This window comes from Doryrhamphus excisus, chromosome 17, assembly GCF_030265055.1.
Source record: "Doryrhamphus excisus isolate RoL2022-K1 chromosome 17, RoL_Dexc_1.0, whole genome shotgun sequence".
NCBI classification, from domain to species: domain Eukaryota; kingdom Metazoa; phylum Chordata; class Actinopteri; order Syngnathiformes; family Syngnathidae; genus Doryrhamphus; species Doryrhamphus excisus.
Window position 1 is genome coordinate 5708453 of NC_080482.1, and position 24852 is coordinate 5733304.

At 39.9% G+C, this 24852-nt stretch overlaps 2 protein-coding genes across 3 annotated transcripts; one reads left to right on the forward strand and one right to left on the reverse strand.

The window, feature by feature from the left end:
- Window positions 1–13893, forward strand: spag1b (sperm associated antigen 1b). The gene is made up of 19 exons (XM_058053145.1): window positions 1–88; window positions 188–356; window positions 793–952; window positions 1030–1152; window positions 1231–1301; window positions 2245–2351; window positions 2441–2546; window positions 2614–2744; window positions 2826–2932; window positions 3206–3329; window positions 5432–5887; window positions 7641–7740; window positions 8104–8256; window positions 8357–8514; window positions 9464–9605; window positions 10705–10831; window positions 11611–11754; window positions 12194–12514; window positions 12815–13893. The coding sequence occupies exons 2-19, from the start codon at window positions 217–219 to the stop codon at window positions 12941–12943; spliced, it is 2799 nt and encodes a 932-aa protein (XP_057909128.1). The 5' UTR covers window positions 1–88; window positions 188–216; the 3' UTR covers window positions 12944–13893.
- Window positions 13674–24356, reverse strand: LOC131105240 (E3 ubiquitin-protein ligase RNF19A-like). Of its 2 annotated transcripts, XM_058053147.1 has the most exons (10): window positions 24116–24356; window positions 21381–22367; window positions 21058–21266; window positions 20067–20211; window positions 19153–19315; window positions 18710–18824; window positions 17988–18149; window positions 17351–17564; window positions 17100–17240; window positions 13676–16010 (listed from the first exon to the last, which is right to left on the reverse strand). In XM_058053147.1, exons 2-10 carry the CDS (start codon window positions 22082–22084, stop codon window positions 15245–15247), a joined length of 2619 nt encoding a protein of 872 aa, XP_057909130.1. In that variant the 5' UTR covers window positions 22085–22367; window positions 24116–24356; the 3' UTR covers window positions 13676–15244. The 2 variants fall into 2 exon arrangements, with proteins under 2 accessions (XP_057909131.1, XP_057909130.1); XM_058053148.1 differs by lacking the exon at window positions 24116–24356 and having other exon boundaries at window positions 13674–16010; window positions 21381–22355.
- Window positions 24357–24852: the final 496 nt, after the last annotated feature.

Genomic DNA, 24852 nt, shown 5'->3' on the forward strand with positions numbered 1-24852 from the left:
GTAGACACGTACGACGAGCCTGTCTCCACGGCAACCCTTCAAACAATCGCTATAGAACGCATCTTCAAGAGCAACAACAACGACTACGGTTAACAACGAGACAAAGTTGAATATTTGTGTTCACACTGATAGTATTGGCTTTATTTTCCTTTCTGTTTTTCCCTTTGTCATTGTTTCCCCTTTGTAGTAGTAGGAGTAGTATAGTAGGTCCTAGACATGGATGCTGCTTCCTTCCTTCAAAGTAACTGTACTTCTAATGACTCCGCTGCCAAGATCCCTGTGGAGCACCTGGAATATGACTACATTGAAAAATGCAAAGATACTAAATACCTGGAGAAAATTCTTCGATTATTGAGGTAAACAGCCATTATTTGAATCAAACTTGTCTCATTACAAAGATAACAGTTGTGATGATAGAAAACCCATATTGGAGAGTCTGTGCGGACGTCCTTAAAAATGCATTTTTTCATATGATATCGGGTGCATTTTCATTCGTATGCATGTTTTTTTATTACTATATTACTTATTCATCTTCAATTGCTTGGAAAATTAAGCTCGTTTAAAGCTAGCTTAAAGCTATTTTCCGGTATAAAATCGGCTGTAACGTGTTTAATATTTGGGTTAGAGAAGTGAAGTTATCAAATTAAAGATAGAATTAATCATAGAATTGACTTTACAAATAAAAGAAATTGCAACAGTGTTATTAAGCCATCATATTCATATTATAGTTTGTATAGTTACTATACTACTACTCAAAGTAATTGGTGTTGTGATTGGCTGTGTTTTGATTAGATCTGGCAAGGAGGGCATTTATCCTCATCTGATTGAGTTTTGTGAGAATCATCTGGAGAAACTAGACCCTCACAGCCGAGCACTGAGGAAGGAAAATCCAGTTTCCACATCCTCCAATCTTCCAGAAGATGAGAGGAGCCTTATTGAACAGGAGTTGAGGGTGTGCTACAAATTCATTACCTCTTGGGGGCAAATTTCTGTCGAATTTTACTCAAAAAGTTTACATTTTGCATGCAGATGTGGCAAGATGAAAGCCGAGAGACAGAGATGTCTCTCAAAAGGCATTTGATGTTCGAAGATGATGTGGTTCAAAGTATGCCGCCTGTAAGAGGGTCCAACTACTCTGTTCCGCTCAGTGGGGTAAAACATGTCTAATGTCTCGATCAGTATTTCTACTACATTCATACATGGGAAGATAACAATTTGTGTTCCCTGCAGGACTCTGCTCCGACAGGAAAGTGGAGGTCTTCGAAATGTATCAAACCACGAGATTATCGAGAATGGGACAAGTAAGTCATTTTGTTTTTAAATCAAAAATCATAGACCTGGGTGTCAAATGTGTGGCCTAGGGGCCATTTTCAGCCCGCAGCTTGGTCCATAAGCCAAAGCTAAGATGTCAACGTTTTGTTCATTAGCACAAGGGACGCGTAGACCACATTGACATTTTTCTAAAAAGTATAATCTAACGTCAAAGTTTGATATAAAACAGCCTGCATCCCGATCACACAGTGCTAAGGGTGACAAAAATATTTTTTATAAAAAAATATGGTATGTTGTTTCAGACAAGCAACCATCACATGATTCCATTTGCAAAATTCAGCATGACTGAAAAGGAAGAGTTGGAAGAAGCAGATCTTAAATTGAATCCTACCCTTTCTCCATGCCTATTACTGATTTTTTGTCTACTACAAATCAATTGTTAATAATAAATAGGAATACATTTAATAAAACAAAACTGATGCTGACTTCAAAGCTGCATCAAGTTGTCTTTAATTTCTTTGTAATCGATGTGATCTTAAGATATTTTGTGCAGTTATTTGATGTCTTTGACAACTTTTGCATCATCCGGCCTTGAATTTTCCCTTGCTTCCTTAAGTCTTATATGCCATTAATTGTTTGTTTCAGCTTACTTCTCTGCATCAGCAATGCTACCTGATGCTCTGTTGGAGCAACATCATGTCCGCCTCTTATTGTCAGCTTCACTGGAGACCTCCATGTTATGTGCATCAAATGCAACAAATTATCCTTCTTTAAAGCCAGGAAAAATCTTTAAAGTTTGGGGAAAACAAGCTGCAGGCCTGAAATGGCCGATGGGCTGCACTTTGGCCACCCCTGGCTTAGCTTATGTTGACATTTGTTGAGTTAGTTTTAGCTTCTCTGGCATCTTTAACGCACAAAATGTAGCAAAAAAATGAATGTATATTGTCTAACCTTTAACATCTCATCCTGTAGATTTGATGTGGAGAAAGAATGTAAGAAAATCGATGGCGACTTTATCAGAAACGATGAGCCTGCAAGTATAACCACAGAACACCCCAAGGCTGAAGTGGATCCTTCATGTAATACATGAGGTTTTTTCTAGCTCATGCAACATTTTGTTGACTTGCGAGTACAACAATTTCGAATAATATCTGAACAATACATCCAGTGCTGACAACCGAGGAGAAGCTGCTTCTGGCAAAGCGCGAAAAAGACAAAGGCAATGAAGCTTTCCGAGCCAAGGATTATGAAGAGGCAGTTGCATACTACTCAAGGTCAAGTTTCCATTCCATTCAACTGTAAAGGAAGGTCTAATTGACCTTTATCGCCTCATCATCACAGGAGCCTGTCCATTATGCCCACGGTGGCTGCATACAATAACAGAGCTCAGGCAGAGATCAAACTGAAGCATTGGACCAGTGCCATGAAGGACTGCAACAGTGTACTGGAGCTGGATCCCTGCAATGTGAAAGGTGTTTTATTGTTATCTACAGTATTATACAGTATTATAACAGTATTTGTTCTTTAGTAGTAATACTACATTTCCTGGTCAGCTCTGCTTCGCCGTGCCTCCGTCCACAATGAAATGGGAAACGGGCAACTGGCTGTTGAAGACCTGACAACTGTGCTGAGAGAGGAACCACATAACGTTGTAGCCGCTGTAAGTGATTTGAAGCAGTTGCTTCATTTGTCCACTAGATGTCGCGGTTTGTCATTATGACTGCAGAGTCTATCAAGTAAAGTGGGCGATACTCCACATTTTGGTCTCGATGAGTTAATAATACCACCCTAATAATAATAATAAGCACACCTAGCAAAAAATTAGTTGGAAAAGATTGACGTCATTCAAGAGTTGCAGTTGTATATAATAGTGGTAACATTTGCTGACGTACGTTATCGCATACTCTGATGTGGGCAATGATTTGTGATGTAGCAACTTCTGGCTGAAACTCCAAAGAAGATGACAGAACTGCGACAAGGAAAGCAGAGAAAAGGCAAAAAAATCATCATCCAAGAAGTAGAAGAGGACGATGAACACAATAAACCCCAGCAGACCGGTGAGATATGTTATTAAATCATTTTTTCCAAACTCTGGATTTGCACATTTTAAGTAGTTGATCCGAATTCATCCCAAATCGAACATTATTGGAGGTTCACCAGCACGGTAATTCCAGTTTTGTTATGCCTTATTTATTAACAATTTACTCGTGCAAGTAGCATCTAAATTCTAAAATAAAGCAGGTCTAATTAATGTACTGAAATCCATAGAAAATAAAAAAAAGCCTGTCTTGAGAAATATGATGCTCAGTTCCTGTTTACACTGTCAGAGAATGAGTCATTTAACAATGTGTTTCCTAATGAGCAAAACCTTATCATTCATATAATTTGACACACATAACTCACATTATAAGCTACTGTACATCATTTATATCCCTTCACAATGGATTTTCACATTTACAGTAAAATTGGTACATTATCATACTGCATCTTCTGTGTATAGTAAAAGTCTATACACACAAACTATGATTTTGTGATGCAAATAAATGATGATTCAGTTTATTCTGCTACCACAAAACTCAAATGTAAAAAAAGTGGGATATTTTAGGGAGAGAAACTAAATAAATATGCACAGCATTCACCTAATACTTTGAACACACACCCATTACAGTGACATTATGTTATATAAGTGAGTACACCCCCATTTCTGCAAATATTGTAAATCTTCTAATAGGACAACACTAAAACACTTGGATACAATGCAGTCAGTGTACAGTTTGGATAACAACAAAAGTGAGTACACCTCTCGTAAAAATGTCAGGCTTGTGCCCAAATATTTAATGTGTTAACACTAGGGCTGTTAACGCGTTAATGACATGTGTCATTGTGTTTTAATGTTTTCAATGTGTTTTAAAAGAGAAATTAAATTAAATTAGGTTTGCAATTTGGATTAAATGTTGCGAATGTTTTAGGAAAGATGCATTGAAGCAATTTAATATTAAATAATAATCATTTCTAGGCTTTTTACTCACAAACATTTAGAATTTAAAACCAGTATCATAATTAAACAAATTTTATTTTGAGCTGACACAAATAAACAAAAACATTTTGTATTTGTGAACGTTTGTGGGCGAGTTTAAGAGCTAATATGCTAACAATAACGAAAAATAGTAATACAAAAATATGCTTTCTAACTACATTTTTTAAAATAATGGCCCAAAGTTCCCAAATTGATATCCCTTTACATAAAATTTGATGTAATTATCGGTGTAGTTGCACATCGAAAATATTTCCCCTACTTATTATAGATAAAAACATATTTCCATCTGTGATTAATTGTGAGTTAACTATGAATTTTTTAATGTGATTAATTGCGATCAAATATTTTAATCGATTGACAGCCCTAGTTAACACATTGCACTCCTCCAGAGCGTCTATAGAGCAACTATTCTTTTTCACATCCTCAGTTCTTTGACACAAGGTGCCATATTGAACTTCGAACCTAAAACCTTGCAACAGTAGCAAGTCACATGACCCCGGGGTGAAAAAATAGGCTAATTGGGTCAAATTTTTGCAGTTTAACCTAAGGGCATATTCACTTTATTTGCCAGGAGGTTTGACATAATGGTTATTTTATGGGGACAGCAAATTTACACAGTTATCTAAATAGTACACTCATGATTTGACATTGAAAGTGTTATTATTTTAGTGTTGTCCCATGAAAAGTTGTAATAAAATATTGTGAAATACTGAAATACCGTTTGCCGGTCTTAATTATCTCCCTATATTCCCATATAAGCTTCTGTATTTGTTGTCATTGGCTATGGAGTGCAGGTGTAACGCCGTGTCCCGCCATCATTCCTGTTACAAATGCCCTTTAAACCACAGACCAACACTGACGGCTTTGAAAATCCCCTCCCTCGAGACCACGTGACACGTTAACCGCATGCACACGTGTTCTCCCGCCCCACCCCCACCCAACCAGTGCTCTTGTAATTCTTCCTGCCGCTTCCTGGAACTCCTCCTCTTATGTGGCTCGATGTCATGCACGTCCTAACCCTCCCCCAACTGTGATGTAACCACTGACTGCTTCCTGTGGGTGTGTTTCAATGTAACCTCTCCCGGGAACCCCCCCCCCCCTCCCTCCCTTCCTACCCTCTAGATTGTCCGGTTGAACCAAGCCAGCTTGTGGGAGGGGACGAATGCTCAGCTGCTCCTGCGGAGAGGGGAGACATGGGTAACGCACAAAAGAGGCCCCATGGCAAAGGGGATGGGGCCCCGCACAGCGAGTCCACTAACTCCCATCACGGACACCGGAGGAGCAAAGGTAGCGGCTCAGACAAGTTCAAAGTCTCGCAGGAGTCCAAGGAAAAGGTAGCTAATGGAACGAGCAAGAGAGGCTCAGCGGTGTCGGGGCAGGTTGATCAAGTCAGTAGCGGCAAGGAGACTCCAGTTGGTGGAAGTGTTGGGGAACATGTCAATCTCGATGTACTGTGTGGAGCCCTCCCCATGTCGCTATCCCGCTTAAAGAATGAAGGAAACCTGCTGTTTAAGAATGGACAGTTTGGCGATGCGCTGGAAAAATACTCACAAGCTATTCAAGGCTGTACAGATGCCGGTAAGTATAAATGTGTTATTGTTACTTATACTGTCTTTACAACACTTATTGTACTATATATGACACTCAAGTACACTTGTGCCACATATTGATTAGCATCTTAGACATGTCACATGAAACTGAGAAATCTTCCATCACTTCTACTTGAATACACGTAGCTTCAAATCATGAAAGCTGTAATTCAAAGGTCATGACCTTGCCGGTATGACAGCTTTCCCGTCCGTCCGTTTCAGGCTAAAGTTGCCCGTATGAGTTAAACACGCGTCACATCAGTTAAGATGTGGACTCGAGGACAGACTGTCACCCAAGAAGAGTGATGTGTCACTTTGGAGGTTGCTCTAAACGGATGGCTTTTCTGTTAGTCGCAGCCTGGTGCTAAGCCTCTCTGCTCGGGTCACATGACTTGCAAGGCCAGTGACTGTAAAATCGGATGAGACTGGAGCTGTAAATCTCACAGCGGAAGTGAGAAAGTGAAAGACACAATATCAGATGGATGAAGAGAAACTGATACTTCCTCATTATTGCTCTGGATTTCATGACACTAGACCACCGATTCAAGTTTCTATCACTGAAATATAGCACGTGCCTGCCTTGGCCATCACCCGTAATCTAATTGGAGCTAAGATAAGCGTATTAATGTACTGTAGTCTAAATACACAGGGCACATTAGCAACACGTGCACCACCTCATAACACTAATCCTGACTTAGCTTTCGCAAAAAAAAAACTATATAATAAAAATTAAACAGTTACAACGGCACTGACTGAAATACTTCATTTATTTTCTTATTGCTGCATTTTTCTTTTAACTAATCATTTATGATAAATCACGACTATGGCATCGCTACTGTGAATGATTGAAATATAGTAACATGGAAGTGACAGTGCGTCGGACATCATTGAACTGCACATTAAGGGTTTTATGCACACTATTAACCTTGCAGCCTAGCCTACCTCTGTGTTTATGTCATGCATTTATAGGGTTATTAAAGTGGTCAACGAAGGTGAAGTATCTGCTGCACAGACAAGCGGGAGTGGAGCTCCACTTTTTGCTAACATGTAATGTAGGGCTGAAACGCTGCATAAACCCCTCCGCAATGCAACCCAGTCCATGACCAGCGACAGAGCTTGGAGAAACTTCTCCATTGCTTGTCTGGTAGTACGTGGACATCCAGGTTTATTGCAGAAATACACATTTTTAAAAATAGAGCAAAAAGGCGTAATGTAACTAGAAAAAGCTAAAATGTCGAAACTAATAAAAACTCAATGGTTTGTCTTTAAATATTGTATAGCATTGTTTATTATAAACGGCTTATTAAAAATTAGAAATATGAGAGGACAGCTGAACAGCCCTACCAATACTAACACCTCAATTTAAAAAACAGTATTTTAGAAATACTGCAAAAGGTCAGTACGAATTGCCTGTGAGAAATACCAAATGCCAATTATAATGTATAATTTATTAATATTACTATTATAACATTAATGGTTGATTTGCTCTCAAAAATGTTGACAATAATATTGTTTAGCACCAATTCGTGGGACAAGGAACATTCCAAAATGAACCATGCGTTGTTATGCGACGTCGTTAAATAAAAAAAAGTTTTGTTTATCCAGTCAGTCTCGTCGACCCAATCTCGTCAGTTGGGTGTCTTGTTACACTCCCGACAATAGAGTATACTTGTCATTTATTATAGCAAATATTTGTGTCATTAGTGTCATGTGTTTACATAATTTGTTTGCTTGTCTTTCAGGTATTGATAGTCCAGAGGACCTATGTATTCTATACTCCAATAGAGCAGCTTGCTACCTGAAAGATGGCAATAGTCAAAACTGCATACAGGATTGCACAAGGTGATTCCCAGTCTTTGTGTGTGTGTGTGGGCACCTTAGTGAGAAGGAAAATAATAGCTATTTCGGTATATGATACTATTGGTAGGTATAATAATGTACTATTGAGTGTACACAAACATATGTAAGATGGTCTGCCAGCAACATTGGCTATACAGTACTTGCGTAGTACTACATCATCGCATGGATTCTAGTGTGTGGTTTATAATTGTATAACTGTTGCATTATTGTTTGTAAAAAATCATTTTTTAAGCAGCCTTTAGATTGTGCACATAAACAAAACAAAGTGTCCACTTAGTGCATATATCGTGAATATGCAGACTTGATGCTATACTCATGTTGCCAAATATATTTGAATACTCACAGAGCTCTGGAGCTGCAGCCATTCTCTCTCAAGCCCCTCCTGCGGCGGGCCATGGCTAATGAGTCTCTGGAGCGCTACCGAAAGGCCTACGTGGATTACAAGACTGTGTTGCAGATAGACAGCAGCGTGCAGGCAGCACACGACAGTGTTAACAGGTATTAAGATTGACCTCTCACTTCTAGCCAGAGGAGGCTAAAACTAAATGGAATGGAAAGCAATACTTGACTACTTCTACGTCTACTTCTTGTCATTTAGGATCACGCGGTTGCTTATTGAGCAAGACGGTGCAGACTGGCGAGAGAAACTCCCGGAAATCCCGGCGGTTCCCCTGTCAGCCCAGCAACACCGCAGAGAGGATCCATCCAGCGCCGAGGTCATCCAGGCTCGGGCCGAGAAGGCTGCTAGAGATGCTGGTTAGTGATGGAAAAAAAAAAAAAGGGGCGCATTACTTGCTGTTTTTAGCCTGTCCACAGACAGACTGGAGGATTACTGTGTGAGAACAGACGCTAAAAATATTCCCTTAAGCTGGGAAGCACTTGAAGAAGCAGTTTGTCTCTGCATGAATGAGCTTTTAACATTACACAATTATTATTAGTACACCTAGTGGGGTCGAACACCGTTATTATTATTACAAAACACAAGGTTTCAAAATCCCAGGTGTATGAGAAGCTCATGAAAAATTCCTGCGGTGGAAAAGAGAATATAAACCACACAGGTTATTGGTATAGTGGAGCTCAAATTGAGGTATATTCATTCATTCATTCATTCATTTTCTACCGCTTTTTCCTCACGAGGGTCGCGGGGGGTGCTGGAGCCTATCCCAGCTGTCTTCGGGCGAGAGGCGGGGTACACCCTGGACTGGTGGCCAGCCAATCACAGGGCACATATAGACAAACAACCATTCACACTCACATTCATACCTATGGACAATTTGGAGTCGCTAATTAACCTAGCATGTTTTTCGAATGTGGGAGGAAATCGGAGAAAACCCAAACATGCACAGGGAGAACATGTAAACTCCACACAGAGATGGCCGAGGGTGGAATTGAACTCGGGTCTCCTAGCTGTGAGGTTTGCATGATAATCACTCGACCACCGTGCAGCCCCAAATTGAGGTATAGTGCAGGCCAAATGTTTGAACACACCTCATCATTCAACATGTTTTCTTTATTTTCAAGACTATTTATCGTGTAGATTCTCAAAACTATGAATGAATATGTGGAATTAACTACCTATATTAGACATATGTTATGTTTTATAATTGTTTCTAAAGCCAACAGCAGCTAAGGGACAGCTGTTGGGATAATAGTTTTCTGTCAAAAAGTGGAGATGATTCAAATGACTTTTGTGTTTGTCTTCCAGAAACAAAAGCAGAAGTGCGTTTTGCTCGTTTAAAGGAAGAAGGGAATATGTGTGTGAAAAAGGGCCAATACCAGGATGCTCTGGGAAAGTATTCCGACTGCCTTAAGATGAAACCAGAGGAATGTGCGATCTACACTAACAGGTTAGTCCATATTCAGCGTTAAGGAGTCAATCATTTTTATTTGGTGTAAACATTTCAAATTGTCATGTTTGTTCCTATTTTATGGAATTTATCCTGAATATCGTGTTGAATGATTCTCTTATCGGGCGGGAGAAAACATGTCCCAATGTTTTCCATGTTGGAAGTCCCTTTGTTTCATTAATAAATAGTTGATTGTGTGATGCAGCTGACAGGGATAACATCCTATTGTGTTTGTGTTTGTTTTGAATGTGTGACTCAGCCGTACAGCAGCTTACACTTTACACCTGAGTAAACACTCGTTTACATTATGGCCGTTTTGGGAAGGGAGTGTCAAGTGGAAAACTCCTCAGAAATTAATCTTGGTTATGCTTTTTTTTGTTGTATTATGTTCATTTGTTATCAGAATTAGGGCTGGATTAAACGATTATTTTTTAATTGATTAATCTAGAAAATAGTTTTTTGATGTATCGATTAATCTAACGATTAATTTTTAAATCCGATTTCGAGTCGACTATCTCCCCATAATTTGACTTTTTAGAAATTAATGCTAATTTATCTCCATGAATAAAACCAATATATATTTTAATAAGTTTAATAAGTTCAAAACTGAATTGTATTGAACAATACAACAATAAAGTGTACAATGGAATCTTATAATAACAAAAATAATATTATAATAATAATATTGTGCAAAAAACAATCTGAATCAAAATATAAACATAAAATAAATCAAAATAATAACAGCAGCTATGTGTGTGTGTGTGTGTTCCCTCTTGCTTTCCACTGCCACTCTCACTCCATGTGTGTGTGTGTGTGTCTGCTCAGGTGTGTGTTTGAGTGGGTACATGCTCTGTGTGTGCAAGGCTGAAGCACAAGTTGCGTGGTGCGGTCATTGCAAACAAGGAAAGGAAAAAAAAGTTGAAAACTTACATCCTATTGCGAGATCTTTTCTTCTCCCCCGACTCCCCCGCTGTGATTTGATGCCGTCATCAATGACGTCGGCGCGTTGTCCCAGCCCTAATCAGAATATAATAGTTAAGATGCAGATGAGAGACAAAAGTCACAAGTGGTGTGTGTGTGTGTGTGTTTACATCGACAGAGCCTTGTGTTTATTGAAACTGGAGCGATTCATGGAGGCCAAACAGGAATGTGATGCAGCACTCAAACTGGAGCCAAGTAATAAGAAGGCCTTCTTCAGACGAGCCATGGCCAACAAAGGCCTTAAGGTGAGAAGAGCTGGCCATGTGGAACGTCTATCCAAGAGGTGTTCTTCTTCAATTTGCATGCGTTGTTTACAATTTATTCAAGTTTGAGTAATACGGATTTGTACTTATACGTATACAGTATATATATATATATATATACATACATACAGTATACGTATATGTATCACAGGAGGTCTGTATATATAACAGTGTAAGAATATAACAGTCTGACTCACAGGAGCATCTTACAAACATTACTCATCACACATGAACTTAACTACTCAAAAGGTATACCTCAGAAATGTACAAACATGTACCAATACATGGAAAATTTAAAAAAGTTTTCCCATAATGCATTTCATTTGTGCAAACCATTTAATTGGAGGACAAGCAGCATAGATAATGGGGGATGGCCCTGCAATCCTGCCTTTGACCGCCAGAAGACCCAGAGCCCAAAGGGAGGCTGATGTTATTGCAGCACACCAACGAATGCGTTGCTCAGACAAAACGCACAATGGGAAAACAGCGATGGCGGCGTGTAGCGATGATAATTGAGTTTGCTGGTGTTGTTTTGGCATGGTTCAACTACTCAACCATCTTGTCAACCTTACAATGTTCTCTTAAGATGTTACGGTGTATGCTCCCACCCAATGTTAACTAGTTCTTGGGGGGAGTCTTGTTACAAGAATACATTTTAAATGAATTTATGGGCGTGCCTTCCTAATCACTGAATGCCGTAAACCTGCATTACTATTTTTATTATTATTTTTATTATGTTTGAATGTTGTTCCGTGTCACAGGACTACCTGGCATGCAGTTCGGACCTGCAGGAGGTGCTGCAGCAGGACCCCAACGTGCAGGAAGCAGAGAAGGAGCTGGAGGAGGTTACAATTCTAGTCAAGCAAAGTCTGGAGAAACCCAGGAAGATCATCCCCATTACAGAGGTAAAAACGTGGCACAGGTCCACAGCCCAAGGGTTCAAACCCTTGTCTGAATGTACGTTAACCGTGTTAACTAGATTCATTTATTTTAACAGATATAATGGAGTCTATGGCATGGCTTTGCATTATATTACACCCGGTTAATAATCTAAAGTATTTGAGTTTAGTATATACTCTTGTTATCATGTAATAATGTGTGCATTTAACTTCATTAAGCAACCTTGTTTATTTTGTAAGTGAATACCACGCCCGGTTTTTGTTGCTTGACCTGTTTTTCAGGTATTACATTTCCCAGTAATTATCCTGTCCATGTAATTATTTTCTTCTTTGTAATGTCATTATTTGTAACATAAATAATATGAATGCAGTATATATATTATACATGTAAAATGGGACAGAATGCTGTAAACCCACTTCCTGTCTTATCCTTTGTCCCCCTCAGGTGGATAGTGATCATGAAGCATCAGTTGTTCCGAGCTCCGATAATTGCTTCAGGGAAGAGTTCAGCAACAAAGTGCAACCAACCAACGCCTACGAATTCGGCCAAGCTTTAAATAACGCCTGCGGCAGCGGCAACATGGCGGCGTGCGCCGACATGCTGGCTTCAACAGACCCAGAGAAGCTTCCACAGTTTTTGAGTACTCACCTCAACGGGCAGACCATGAGCTTCATTGTGAAGGTGCTGGACTCAAATCTTCTGGAGAAGGACCCGAACCTAGTTTACCAACACCTCAGTCATCTACATACTGCTGACAGGTTCTCGGTAAGAGGAGCTTTACTATCTGTTTAGTACAGTACAGTCATTTAAAAGTAGCTGAAAGTTTTTTGCCAATGGGTATTTTATTATTAAGTATTAAATTATTATCAAGTACTTCAGACTTAGTTGCATGTGGTGATTAATCATGATTAATTTTAAAAATAATTAAAAAAAATTTAAAATAATTAATCAATTATTTTTTTAATTATTTTTTTTAATTAATTAGAAAAAATATTAATCTGATTTTTTTTGTATATCCACACCGTATAGTGAATGAATATATATGTAATTATGCTGTTTCCTCAGGTTGCATTGATGCTACTGGAGAAGGACGAACGCAGCCACGTGCACCAGCTGTTTGAGCACCTGTCAGCTGTAGAGAGCACAGAGTTCACCAAGAATGACGTTCAGAACCTGGCCAACATATACATCTGAACCATCCACCTCATCCGCCCGGATCAGCTGCTGCACTAACCACACCTCTCGGGTCTATGCAAAACTGTTGTGTGCAGGCTGCTGCAAAATGTGTCCCAAAGCAATATATTCAAATGGAAACACATTGACTTTAATTGCGCTGTACTGTAAATGACCTGAGACTAAGTTTAAAGTGATTGCATAAAAATATATTTTTCTTTAAAAGGCAATTTTGCTACAGAGAATTACTTTTGTACCACTATTCATTTAAGTATTAACAGATTCACAGAACTATTGAACTTGACTATACTAGTAAATTGGGTCTAAAATGAGTTTTTTCAGTACAGGTGACCTGACTGTGGTAATTTTCATAATATCGGAATGTTGATATATGAGCATGACATTCAGGGAATTTGACGTTGGGCTAATTAAGACATTCCTTGCTGTAGGGAAAGACCACAAAGTTCTAAATCTTATATGCTGTATTATTGTTATGGAAGACATATTGTAGATCTGCATGATCCTCTTTAGTACTGTTAAGTGCCGTATGGCAACAATATCTGTTCAACTTCTGAAAATACAGCTTAAAACTAACCCAAATGTTGTGTTTCTTTAAGCAGCCATTAATAATGGGCAGGAAGTACGACTTTGTAATTGATTGGACAGCAGTCCAGGGTTTATTCCGCTCTAATGAGCTAAGCCAGTTGGGATAGGTTCCAGCTCCTGCTGAGAACCTGTAAAAAATATAAAGCTTATACATTTTTGTTGTTGAATTAGCACAGTGACATACCTATGAAACATTATGTGGGTCACAAAATATTACGATGAGAAAAAAATAAATGCATAGAATGTGATACGAGCACTAGGAATGTCGCTTGCATGTGATATATATATATATATCAATATATATATTTTACATAAAAAATAGCTCTAATAATTTTTTGTAGGCATTCTATCTGCACAAACCGAAGTAAATAAACAAAAATGTCATGTTTTTTTTTTACATTTTTTAATTTTGATATGCATTTTTATGCATAAAACAATGCAAACTCCAAAAACAAATACCTTAGGACAGGGGTGTCCAAACTTTTCCCACAGAGGGCCGCTTTAATATTCTGTAAACACATATAGGTGGGCTAAGAAGTAATGTATAGTCAATAAAATGCATCTCATCTTTGTGTGTCAAAGGTGAAAAAGCGTACTATGAACTCTTGCTCTTTGCCCCCCCCCTTCCAAATATTTCAACTCAGCTTAATTTTCTTCTCATACTAGTGTAAAATTACTGCAGATTTATACATTTATGCTGATTTTTCTTGTTAAAATATAACTTTCAGAATGTGCCCGGTGTAAACACCCCTGCCTAACTAAGGGTCTCTGCAATTATATCTGGCACTGGTGTGTTAAGTAAGGACCAGTTTTGCTGATGAACAAAGCACAACAAAAACATTGTGTGGTATAGATACTGCGTACAGATACAGCCGATAACGCAGTAATGCAGAAGGAAACGTTTAAATCTGTAACAAATGTAGACTTGACATACAATTCAAAGTGTTGTTTATCCACCTGATAAAGAGTTCACCTGAGCCACGCCGGAGGTCGCGATGCAGCCTCTGAGCAGTAAAGGCAGGCTGAAGCAAAAAAAAGTGTAGAAAATACCGTTTGACCTCAAGTGAGCATAGCAGCACCAACTGGCAGCACAAAGACTGCAAGGGAAATTAACTGACAACTCGTTAGAAGAAGAGCGCCTTATGAATCTTGCAGATGAACAATATAAGAAATAACAGTGCATGTGCCTTTTGGCCGCTGTGTGTCTTCGGTTACTAGTCTCAATGTAGTTCTTGACCCCCGTTTTTGTAAAACACATAACACGTCTAAAGGGGACTGGACTAAGAAAAAAAAAAAAAAAAAGATTTAACAAGAGCCTGAGTGCGGTCTTTGGTAGGCCATTGAAAAGTCTTCATTTACCAAGTTCACCATGTCTCAGTATGTTCCTTATGAGAGGAACTCTCCGTCCTCCCCGCCCCCTTGACGCAGACATTCATGGTCTGGGGTTCTTAAGACACAGAACACAAAATGCTTCACGAAGGCACCAAAAAGAAGTTCCCGTCTGAATGAGTCGTCTTGGAAATAGAAGAAACATTTCTTTAGATCATTTCAAGTCAGGGAATGGCCATCAAGAAGTTCCAAGGACTTTCAAGAACGATGTGGGTACGATTCCTCCAGCCAAAAGGCATGAATGATAGAAAGTGGCACAGTGGTTCTCCACGGATTGAAATCATTTTGCGAAATGTTATTTTTTCCGGAATGAAAAAGCGGCAGCACTTAAGGTGTTATATTTAATATATCTGTGTGTATGCAGGAGTTGGACTGCTGAGTTTGAGTGGCGTGTTCTGATTGGTGGTGATTGTTGTTGGTTTCCTTTAGTAGCTTAGCGGGGCACGCCAGGCTGCCATGTTCCTCTGTGATAAAGCGAAGCGTCGGAAGCTCTGCGTGAGCAAGCGAGGAGTTGGGTGAATGAGGAGCAGCGGCACCATGACCCTGGCAGGAAGTCCGAGAACTAGGGCAGGTTTCCAGACGGTCGTACTCCACCTCGGGTAAGGGGCCAACGGTGGCGAAGCGGGTGTGGTAGTCGCCTCCACCGGGACCGTGGTGGTTACATAATGTTTTCATGGTGTCCAGATCAGAGCAGCTGAACTCAGAGAAGTGGCTGGAGTGAGAGTCGGAAACGGAGGGCAGACTGCTGCTCAGAGAAGGAGAGTCAAACTCTAAAGAGTTGGTGCTACGTTGCTCCAAAAGGTGAGTGTCCATGTCTTCTCTCGTCTCGTTGATCTTCGTGCCGCCGCCCGTCTTGCGCAGTTTGCCTTTGCATTTTTTGCCTCCTAAGCTGGAAGACAAGGGGCAACATGTTTCTTTGACCCAATTGGTAGATGTTCCTCGGCCCTCGGAGAACGTGCGGTCATTAGAGGGGCTGGTCCAGCCACAGCGGCCAACCTGGGCGCCATCTTCTACGCTGCTGCTGCTACTGTGGTTCCGTAATTTGGCAGGTTTGGATTCAATGTCAACCTGGACTTCCATGCTGTTCCCATCTCTTGGAGAGAACACAGGAGGACGATGATTTAGATGACAATCGCAAAAACATCAGCGTTACCATGGCATTACATTGTAGTATATACTGTATATTGTCACATATTTCTACTGTTTTTTTTTCTTCCAGATTTACCAGTTAACACTAGATAAATACTCAACAGAAATGTGTTTTTTGCCCATTTTTATCAGCTAAACTCAATGATGTAAAACCTAAAAGGCCATAATAATAACATTATTCCAATTCAATAACAATAAATTAATATCTTGTTGATTTTATTTATTTATAGTAACCCCCTGCGGCTGAATACTTGGTATTATCCAACACGCTTTCGCTACTTCCTGTTCACTATTTGCTGTGGAGACAGCACAACCATAGATACATAAAAAGAGCACTAAAAGGCGGACAGACAATTTTTCATTGCTGGTGGACCCGAAAACTCTAAGAAAAAAATCCTGACCAAAAAGGGTTAAATACTTGTATTGTTAGGTGACTCCACGCGCAATATTGAGGCTCTAAGTGCAATATATTAAGTTCTAAGTGACGTATTTCTATAATGCCTCATATTAACAATTAGCAAGATCTCAGTGTATAGACTGGTCATATATTTCATCTCATTTCATATTATCTGCAAACTGTATTTGTATATAACTCTGGGTAAAATTGTTGATTTGTTAATTATTTTGGTAATTTGTTTATTTTTTATATTGTGTATTTTGTACTGCTTAATTGATTCTGTACTCTTGCTGCTGTGCAATGCAAATTTCCCCAATGAGGGACGAATAAAGGCATATCTTATCTTATCTCTTATAGTTGGCAAGCTAGTAGTTCGATTGCCAGTGCCCTGTGAGGTGAACCAGAGGGTGTCACGGATGTACTGTGTAGGCCCAATGTCAGTTTTGCTGACCCTCCGATACACAGTGTTGGGTAGCAGCAATACCTCAAAACATCGAACCCATTGAAAAAGTTTGAGATCTTCAAGTTCAGCTCATGAAAAAATGGGAGCAAAAGTGTTGCATTTGTTTGCTGAGTGTTTACACAAAGAACAACAGTTTCATGCTGCTTACCTCTGCCCAAATAAAGACGACCTACCTGTCAAAGGGAATGTGGGTATTCAAAATGGATCCAGCCAACGCTTTAGTACTTGCACTGTCGCTGAATTTTCCCAAGCTGACAGAACCCGACTCACTGAGGCTGTAATGGTCCTTCTGCACATCAGCCTGCACCTCCAACCTGCCATCATATTAGAGAGTAGACTTTACACCCTTGGTAGGGTCTCCCAATCCAACATGACAGGGTAGTTAAAAATAACTCAAAAAAGATGAATGGACTATGTACTGTACCTGCTAAGGTAGTGGACCATGGCACTGCTGGAGAGGCTTCCTGTGATGCTGGCTTCTGCAAAGGCCATCGTGGATGCCGTCTCGCTTAGATTGTCCCTGATGGCCCCAAGTCGGTCAATTTGGCTGCCACTGGCACTTAAACTGCTTGTAAGACCCCCAACACTGCCTTCACATATACTGGGGTTGTTCCTGGTGTCCGTCGCTAATGTTGAATCTACAAAAAAAGATGACCACAACATGGTTATGAAAACTTAAACAATTATGTCTGAGGATGGAGCGCAAATGGTGTGCGACCAAACTTGAGGTCCGCCCGGCATGGTGGTATCGCCTGACGAAATACAACCAAACGATCTTCTGTTATCTATGGATCGTGACACCTCCTCAATATTATTATTAATAGAGCTCAGTGCTGCCTTCGATACCGTCAATCACACTATACAACCGGAACTATTGGTGCTACCGCTCAGGTACTTTCTTGGCTAAGATCTTATCTCCTGGATCAGACCTCTGAGTACTGTGGTGTCACACACGGAGTTCCACGAAGATCAGCGGTTGGCCAGGAAAAGGTATTTTTTTGGTTTGCAGCAACAAGTGTGGGATATGAACAGTGTAGTGGTGTGCAGGGTCCTGGCCTTACCAGTGGCCGCAGTCCCAGTGGCAACATTCATGTCATTCTCATCAGCAAATTCGATGCGAACACCTTTTCCATTTCCTGCGGAGACACCGCAGCCCCCACTACGGCACAGCGAGATGGGCACCACACCGTATACATATGCCAGCATGATGGGAACACCGATGCCTGAAGCAGACAACAACATAAGAAAAACAGTTAGACTATGAACAAAAAAAAAGAGGCCTCAATTTTCATATCCTTTCATTTATGCTCTATCCTAGGACTTTTGTAAAGTAAGGTTTCAAAGCACTTTAACATATATCTCCTAATCCACCTACTGATTATGCAGGAGCAACTGAAAGTTCAGTACAGTAATCCCTCATTTATCACGTTGAATTGGTTCCTGACCATGAAATTTGAAGTGTGAAGTGTATCTTGCTGAAGGGTACTTCTAAATGGTCATGGAGGAACACAGAATCGAATCCACAACATTCAGATTGGGAACCAACCTCTCTATATCCTGAGCCAAGACGCCTAATTTTTTAAACTTATATCTCCATGAACTTCTCCCTTGATTAAACAATAACTCATGGATAAACCATTTGACCTTTACAACAACTTTGTGTATAAAGTGAACTTTAATATTAAGCAAGTAGAATTCTAGCACAGTCAAAGATTTGGCAATAAAGAGCTATGAGTATGTCACAGGATGGAAAAAATGTGCAAGAAATGAAGAGTAAACTGACCGACAGTGACTGCTGCAACCACTGGTGCCACAATGACAGACAGTGTAACACCACCTGCAATCACCAGGTTCCTCTTGTGTTTGCAGATATCTTTACCTTCGTAGCGATTGTAAATCTAGGATAGAAAAGGGGGGGGGGGGGGCAAATTAAGAGTCACCTCATCAATTTCTCATTACGTATAAAATATAATTTAATAGATAAGCTATGTTTTGTCATATTGGTAAATGGCTCAATAGTGAAATATATAGGTGTACTATATTCTAATATAACTTTTAAGAAAAAGAAAAACTGCAGTGAATGTCAACAGTAAGATATAGTGAGAGCAGCTCTTCATTAAATGTTATGTCAATAGATTTATCTCAAACTTTTGAGGCAAATTACACACCAAATGAGGGAAACTTCAATGCTGTATTCCAAACTAATCTGAATATTTGAGGTCTCACCTTTCTTCCAACATATACAGGGATGCCAATAACCATGGCGGGGATAGCAATCCCGGCGATCAGTGCAATGCCGACAGGGGCACCAACAAGTGTTCCCAGTTGCCAAAGAATCTTCTTCTTCCTGCTCCATGGCTTCTTACCCCAAAAGGTACAACCTGACGGACTGAGAAAGAGGTACATAAAATTCACGTTGCAAAATTACAAATTACTATGGCACGCTTCAGTCAAAATACATTAAGGATCAAAAATTACAGCACATTTAAAACTCTTTCTAAAGAGCCCTGTTCAGAGCAGTTGGTTTTGGAGGTTTATCCTGTTTTATGCAAATGAGCCACAGCTCACCTTGCACTCCTCTACTGCAATAGCAGTCAAATGTCAAATGATGTGGCCTAAATTACCATTTTCAAGCATAAAAATGGTTGAATGAACAAAAATACAACTAAGGCATTCAGAAGACATAATATGTAGTGCAATATCTGTGACTGAGATGTCAGCTAGCTAGATTGACTGTGTTTAGCTGAATGCTAGCAGTGTAAAGAGCAGCGTCTTTGGTAAAGAGTGTCAGTGACTGGTCCTTAACCATAAACAATGGCATTAGAGTAGTATTTTATACTGGTCAGTATGTGTCATTGACATTATTACTGATGCACTGCAGGAAGACGTGGTCATTGCTATGGTGTGAGTCTATGTTATGTAATTGTAATGTGATTTACGTCTTACTTTCTGTTACTATGTCTGTCTACTATACAGTATCGGGTAATACAGTGTAAAAAGGTGTGCTCCAATAATGTTAAAAAATGGATTTACAAAGTCGAAAACATGTGTTCTATGCTCTAACTAGGAAAATATATTATTTATAAATAAGGAATCCTACTTTGCGAATCCTATTTCATCATTTGTACGCACATACTAACCTCAAGTAATGCAAGTCTGAGATCTCCTTCATACAAAGCCAGCAGAACTCACAGCCGCAGACTGCACAAGTCATGTGGTTACAACTGCCATCGTTCATTTTGATGATGTAAGCAGCACAGCGTGGGCATGGCTTGATGTCATCAGCTGAGGACAGGATGACAAAGTAAAACAACAAAAAAAACAAGTCAATATTGTCTTGCAACAAAATATAATAGCAATCACCAACCAGAAAGATTTGTTTAAGGGTAAATCATTTGGTAAATTACAGACTACCGCCAACGTCTGGATACCCTTCAATGTGGTATCTGAAAACCAATCAACACTGTAAAAATATGTCCTAAAAGTACAGTAATGGTACTGGTTTGTCCGCTCTGGTTAGCACATAAGGGGAACTTTTGGGGGGAATTTTGCCCATCATTCACAACCCTTATTGAATTGTTGCTTGTCGCTAGCTGGCTCACATCGATACAACTTCACTGCAATGTACAGCATTTCATAAATGAGCGAGGCCAAATAAACCTTATCAAGCTAAAATGATGCTTGATAAGGTTTATACATTTGTTGATTACGTTTGTCGTATTTTTATTTATATTATACATGCATATTTGATACATTCTGTTTTTCTAAATGGTGTTATAGTGCCCCTTGTGAGCTGTTATTTATTAGAGTTGTTTTGCAATAAATGTTACAAGGGTGAAGGGTGATGATGTAATGATAATCAAGTGGCTTCTTTGCCTTGGCTCTAGGTTTTAAGGGGTAGGGGAAGGGGTTAATTTAATACATGACAGATTTTATAATAGAGTCATTACACTATTGTCACATGGATCATAACGACTCAAGGCAAACTCGGCCATTAATTCAATCTTCATTTCAAAAACTGCAGTGTGGACTAGCAAGCTAATGTGGGGAAAAGGGTGAAGAGTCCACATTTGCCATGATGCCATGATGACATAACAGATAGTAATGCCTATGTGTGCTTCGGTTGCCAACCTGCAGCTCCACTTTCTTGGCTATAGCTGAGAGACGACGTACGAATTGTCCTCAGGCGAAGGCTTTGGGCTCTCTGTTGTCGTGCAGCATCGCAAGTCTGGTTGGGGTGCCATATCTGCTTACAGTGATAACAGAACTCGGTACCACAACCGTCCCTCCCGCATGTGATCTTGGGGCAGCTGGCACAACCAAAGGCAATAACTGCATACCTAGCAGAAAACAAACAAAACATATAGTGACATTTATCTACTGTATATAGATAATGGTTATACATATAACAGTCCATGGATCAAACTGAATGCAGAAATAAACACATTTCTTACCCGCAATCAGGTGCCGGACACCAACGGCAGTCAGGGTCAGCCACCAACCACCTTCTGAGGATGAACTCCTCGTATTTCTCCATCAGTCCACGGTCATTAAGAATCATATTGATATCATGTGGGTTGAAACGCTCCGAGCACTCAGGGCAACTAATGTTGACACGTGATTCTGAAATTTCAATGCGCAGGTACTGCCGTAGGCAGTCAATGCAGGAGCGGTGGTGACAGGTCATAATCTCTGGGAAACTCTCCTTAGTGTGGTGCAGAAGGCACAGGGGACACTCTAAAAGTTCTTTTCCTACCCCACTCCCTTGCTTGGAGAAAGATGATGTGCAGGCCAAGAAAGAAGTTCCAGAGGCAGATGAGCTGGCGGCAGCTGCAGCTGAGGCATCTTCAGCCCCGACCACAGTGAAGAGGGTAGATGTCTTATCGTAACACATCTCGGAATGGATGCTCTCGATGTTAGCAATACCATCCACCCCTGTTAGTCCTCCTGATCCGGGGTTATGCAGCTCTCGAGACTTCCGCCGTATGGATTTGGCCTCCCGTCCCCGCCATCTAAAAAGAGAAGCCAGGGATAGGCGTCTTTTCTTGGGAGCCTTCTTCACAGACGACAGGGAAATGGTGGAGGTTGTGGATTGGAGATCCCGGTCAGAGCCCATTACCCCACCACTACCAAACTGATGGTGCTTATGCAGGCTCATTTCTCCTGGAGTAGGGGAGGGATCGGCCAGTGAGGAGGCAGGGCAGGGTAACCTGTCCCTCACATGTGCAGGGAGATCCGGGAGTTGAATGGAGCTGAGAGAAGGACTGAGGTGATGGATGGGTGAGGGGGAAGGTGGTCCAGGGTGGGGAGGGGGTAGGGCTCCAGAAGGCCCTTCTGTACTTAAGACATGGTGGCTTCTCCTGATCAACCTCGTGGTCACATCTAACAGCCGAATGTTTGCGGATAATTTGTCACTTGGGGAGAAACAGCTGCAACAAAACCTAGCAAAAGACACAATATGCAAAACAATGTCACTATACACTTACACTGTCACTTACACTTTCATTGGATTATGTATAAATGGTTCACATAAGAACACAGTGCTACATTTCCTGTCTTCAAATCAGCACATACAAACTTAAGTATAGTGTATAACGCATAGTAATTTAGCAGTTGTGAGCCCGCATTCATAATGTTTTTTTCTGGATTTTTAAATATATATTCTGTCTCTCTTAGTTACAATCAAGCCACCATAAAAATTCCAGATTTTGTAAGCGGGTAAACTTACTAAATCATCAGGGGAGCAAATACATATTTTCTACAGTGGATACAGTGTAATACATAGCAGATTAGCTTGTGTAGTTAGCCAGACAGTATGCCTGGCTGCTAGGGCTGGGCGATATGAACCTTAGCATATATCATGATATTTTTGGAGCAGCAGCACGACATAGCGGCAGGCAGTCCAATGCCACCACAGCTTCAGAAAATCATAGGGGAACCCTCAGGTGGCACCACTGGCAACGGTGACTGATTAATTAAAGTGTATACGAGTACATGCAAGAGAAATCTGGTATATTCAATCTAGTATTTTATATGTGTTAATCCAACTTTAAAAATGAGTAAAACACAATGTTTCCGTGCACTTTAATTGAATTGTTTCAACTTATTTGATGCAGTTTTTTTACTGCATGTACCGCACTGACGATGTATTTCCCTTTGGGTTTACCAGACCAACACCTGCAACATGCAGCTGTGTTTACAATAAGGCAGGTCAGTCACAGGTCGTGACAAAGACAAAAACACACACAGATCATGTTGTACTGATGACCTCTTTAGGAAAACACCGGTCTGGATAGCATCCAGCGAAATTCATTCATTAATTTCTGAATAGGCACAATAAAGATATCCTTAACACAAAACATGTGAATTCAAAGTTCAAAGTAAATACAATATTTCCGACAACAAAATACTGTGAGTAGGACACAAAATGCATAGAGTACTTTTTCAATCTTCATCACTCTGTTGGTGTTTTACAGCTATCTATTACTAATGCGATGTTTCCCATACCATTGTATTAGGAGGACACACAATACCTTATACTATTTTATCTGGCATGTCATTTCTATTTGACGTCTTGAGATTATTATTACCAACAACATTGGAAATATACTAATTGACATGTAAACATAAATATATATTATGGCTTGAAAAATTAAGATTTAATTTTGCTGTATTTATAAAATTCCAGTTTATACAGAAAAACGTGTGCATGTAAACATAGTCAATGTTTCCCGATACACACACACGAAGAATAAACAACAGATATTTAAAAATAATTTCTATATCACCAATAGATTCTGTAGTGTTCAAAAAATACTTTTTACAGACGGGCAGCAGTGACAGTTCAGATTAAACACATTTTTATAGAATGTTACATTGGTGATTAATTCAAATAAACAATTTGTAATGAGTTGCTGTTATGATTGATGATGCAATAGGAAGACAGAAACAATGTTGACGGGCTTTGGTTTCTCCAGAATGATGTGGTACAGTTTACCATGTTCACGCCAATTCAAATTAATAACAAAAGTCGGCTCTGCGAGAAATAAAGATCATATGACACGACGGTAGTTATATTTACATACATTGTAATTTTGTCTGCGCTGTCCTTGAGCGATATAAGGTTTCCAAACACGGCTTAGCGTTAGCATCAGGCTAAATAGGTTAGCAAGAAACGATGAGAACATACCGTCTGTTGCACGTTGCTCTTCTTCCAGACACAGTGACAGTGAAGAAAAACAAAATGTTGTATAAGAGAAAAACAATGAGTGATAAAGTACTCCCCGCTACTGCTAATACTGCTTTTTAGTCTGGACTCACGTCTGTGTGTTCCGCTAGCACCCAGTGCGCGAACAAGACATACCAGGCTCAGTTCAAGCTGTTGTCCCCCCAGCTCACAAATTCAAATCATATCGCGAGAGTTGGATCGGGTTTTTGTTGCATGCGCTCATATTAGGGCCCATTTACCAATCAAATTTATTTTAACGTAAATCCAAATCCACACTTGAGCAAAAAAAAAATAATACTATGTTCTTTTTCACATAAGGACAAAAAAGAGGTGGGAAAACTATATCTCACTTCACACTTTAATGTGAATGAAGAATGTAATGAACTAAAAACAATAACATAAATGCTAAAATATGCTAAAAAAAATATATTTTGAAGGCAAAGTATCCAGCATCTGATTAGATTTGGAAATTACTGGTGCAGTAAATCATTACAATATTTTTACAGCCATTATTGTGTGTGCTGTTCAAGCCATCTCAGGCTACAGTACTTGTTCAACTCAACGTCACCATCAAGGACGCTGAATGAATAGAACTGTCGACTCCTCTCTTTCCGTGTCTCTCTATTCCTGTTAATCATGCATTTAGTACATAAATTATTATTCATTTGACCCATTTTCTCGAACAGTCCTTTCCCTCC

Bases quoted from the DNA above. Each gene is read 5' to 3' on its own strand.
- LOC131105240 (XM_058053148.1), bottom strand. From the start codon at position 22,084: ATGAGCCTGCATAAGCACCATCAGTTTGGTAGTGGTGGGGTAATGGGC. The intron at 21,267-21,380 runs GTAAGAAATGTG...GTTTTCTGCTAG, and splicing joins TGTCCGGCACCTGATTGCGG to GTATGCAGTTATTGCCTTTG. The intron at 20,212-21,057 runs GTTGGCAACCGA...TCCTGTCCTCAG, and splicing joins CCAAGAAAGTGGAGCTGCAG to CTGATGACATCAAGCCATGC.
- spag1b (XM_058053145.1), top strand. From the start codon at position 217: ATGGATGCTGCTTCCTTCCTTCAAAGTAACTGTACTTCTAATGACTCC. The intron at 1,302-2,244 runs GTAAGTCATTTT...CTCATCCTGTAG, and splicing joins GATTATCGAGAATGGGACAA to ATTTGATGTGGAGAAAGAAT. The intron at 12,515-12,814 runs GTAAGAGGAGCT...CTGTTTCCTCAG, and splicing joins ATACTGCTGACAGGTTCTCG to GTTGCATTGATGCTACTGGA.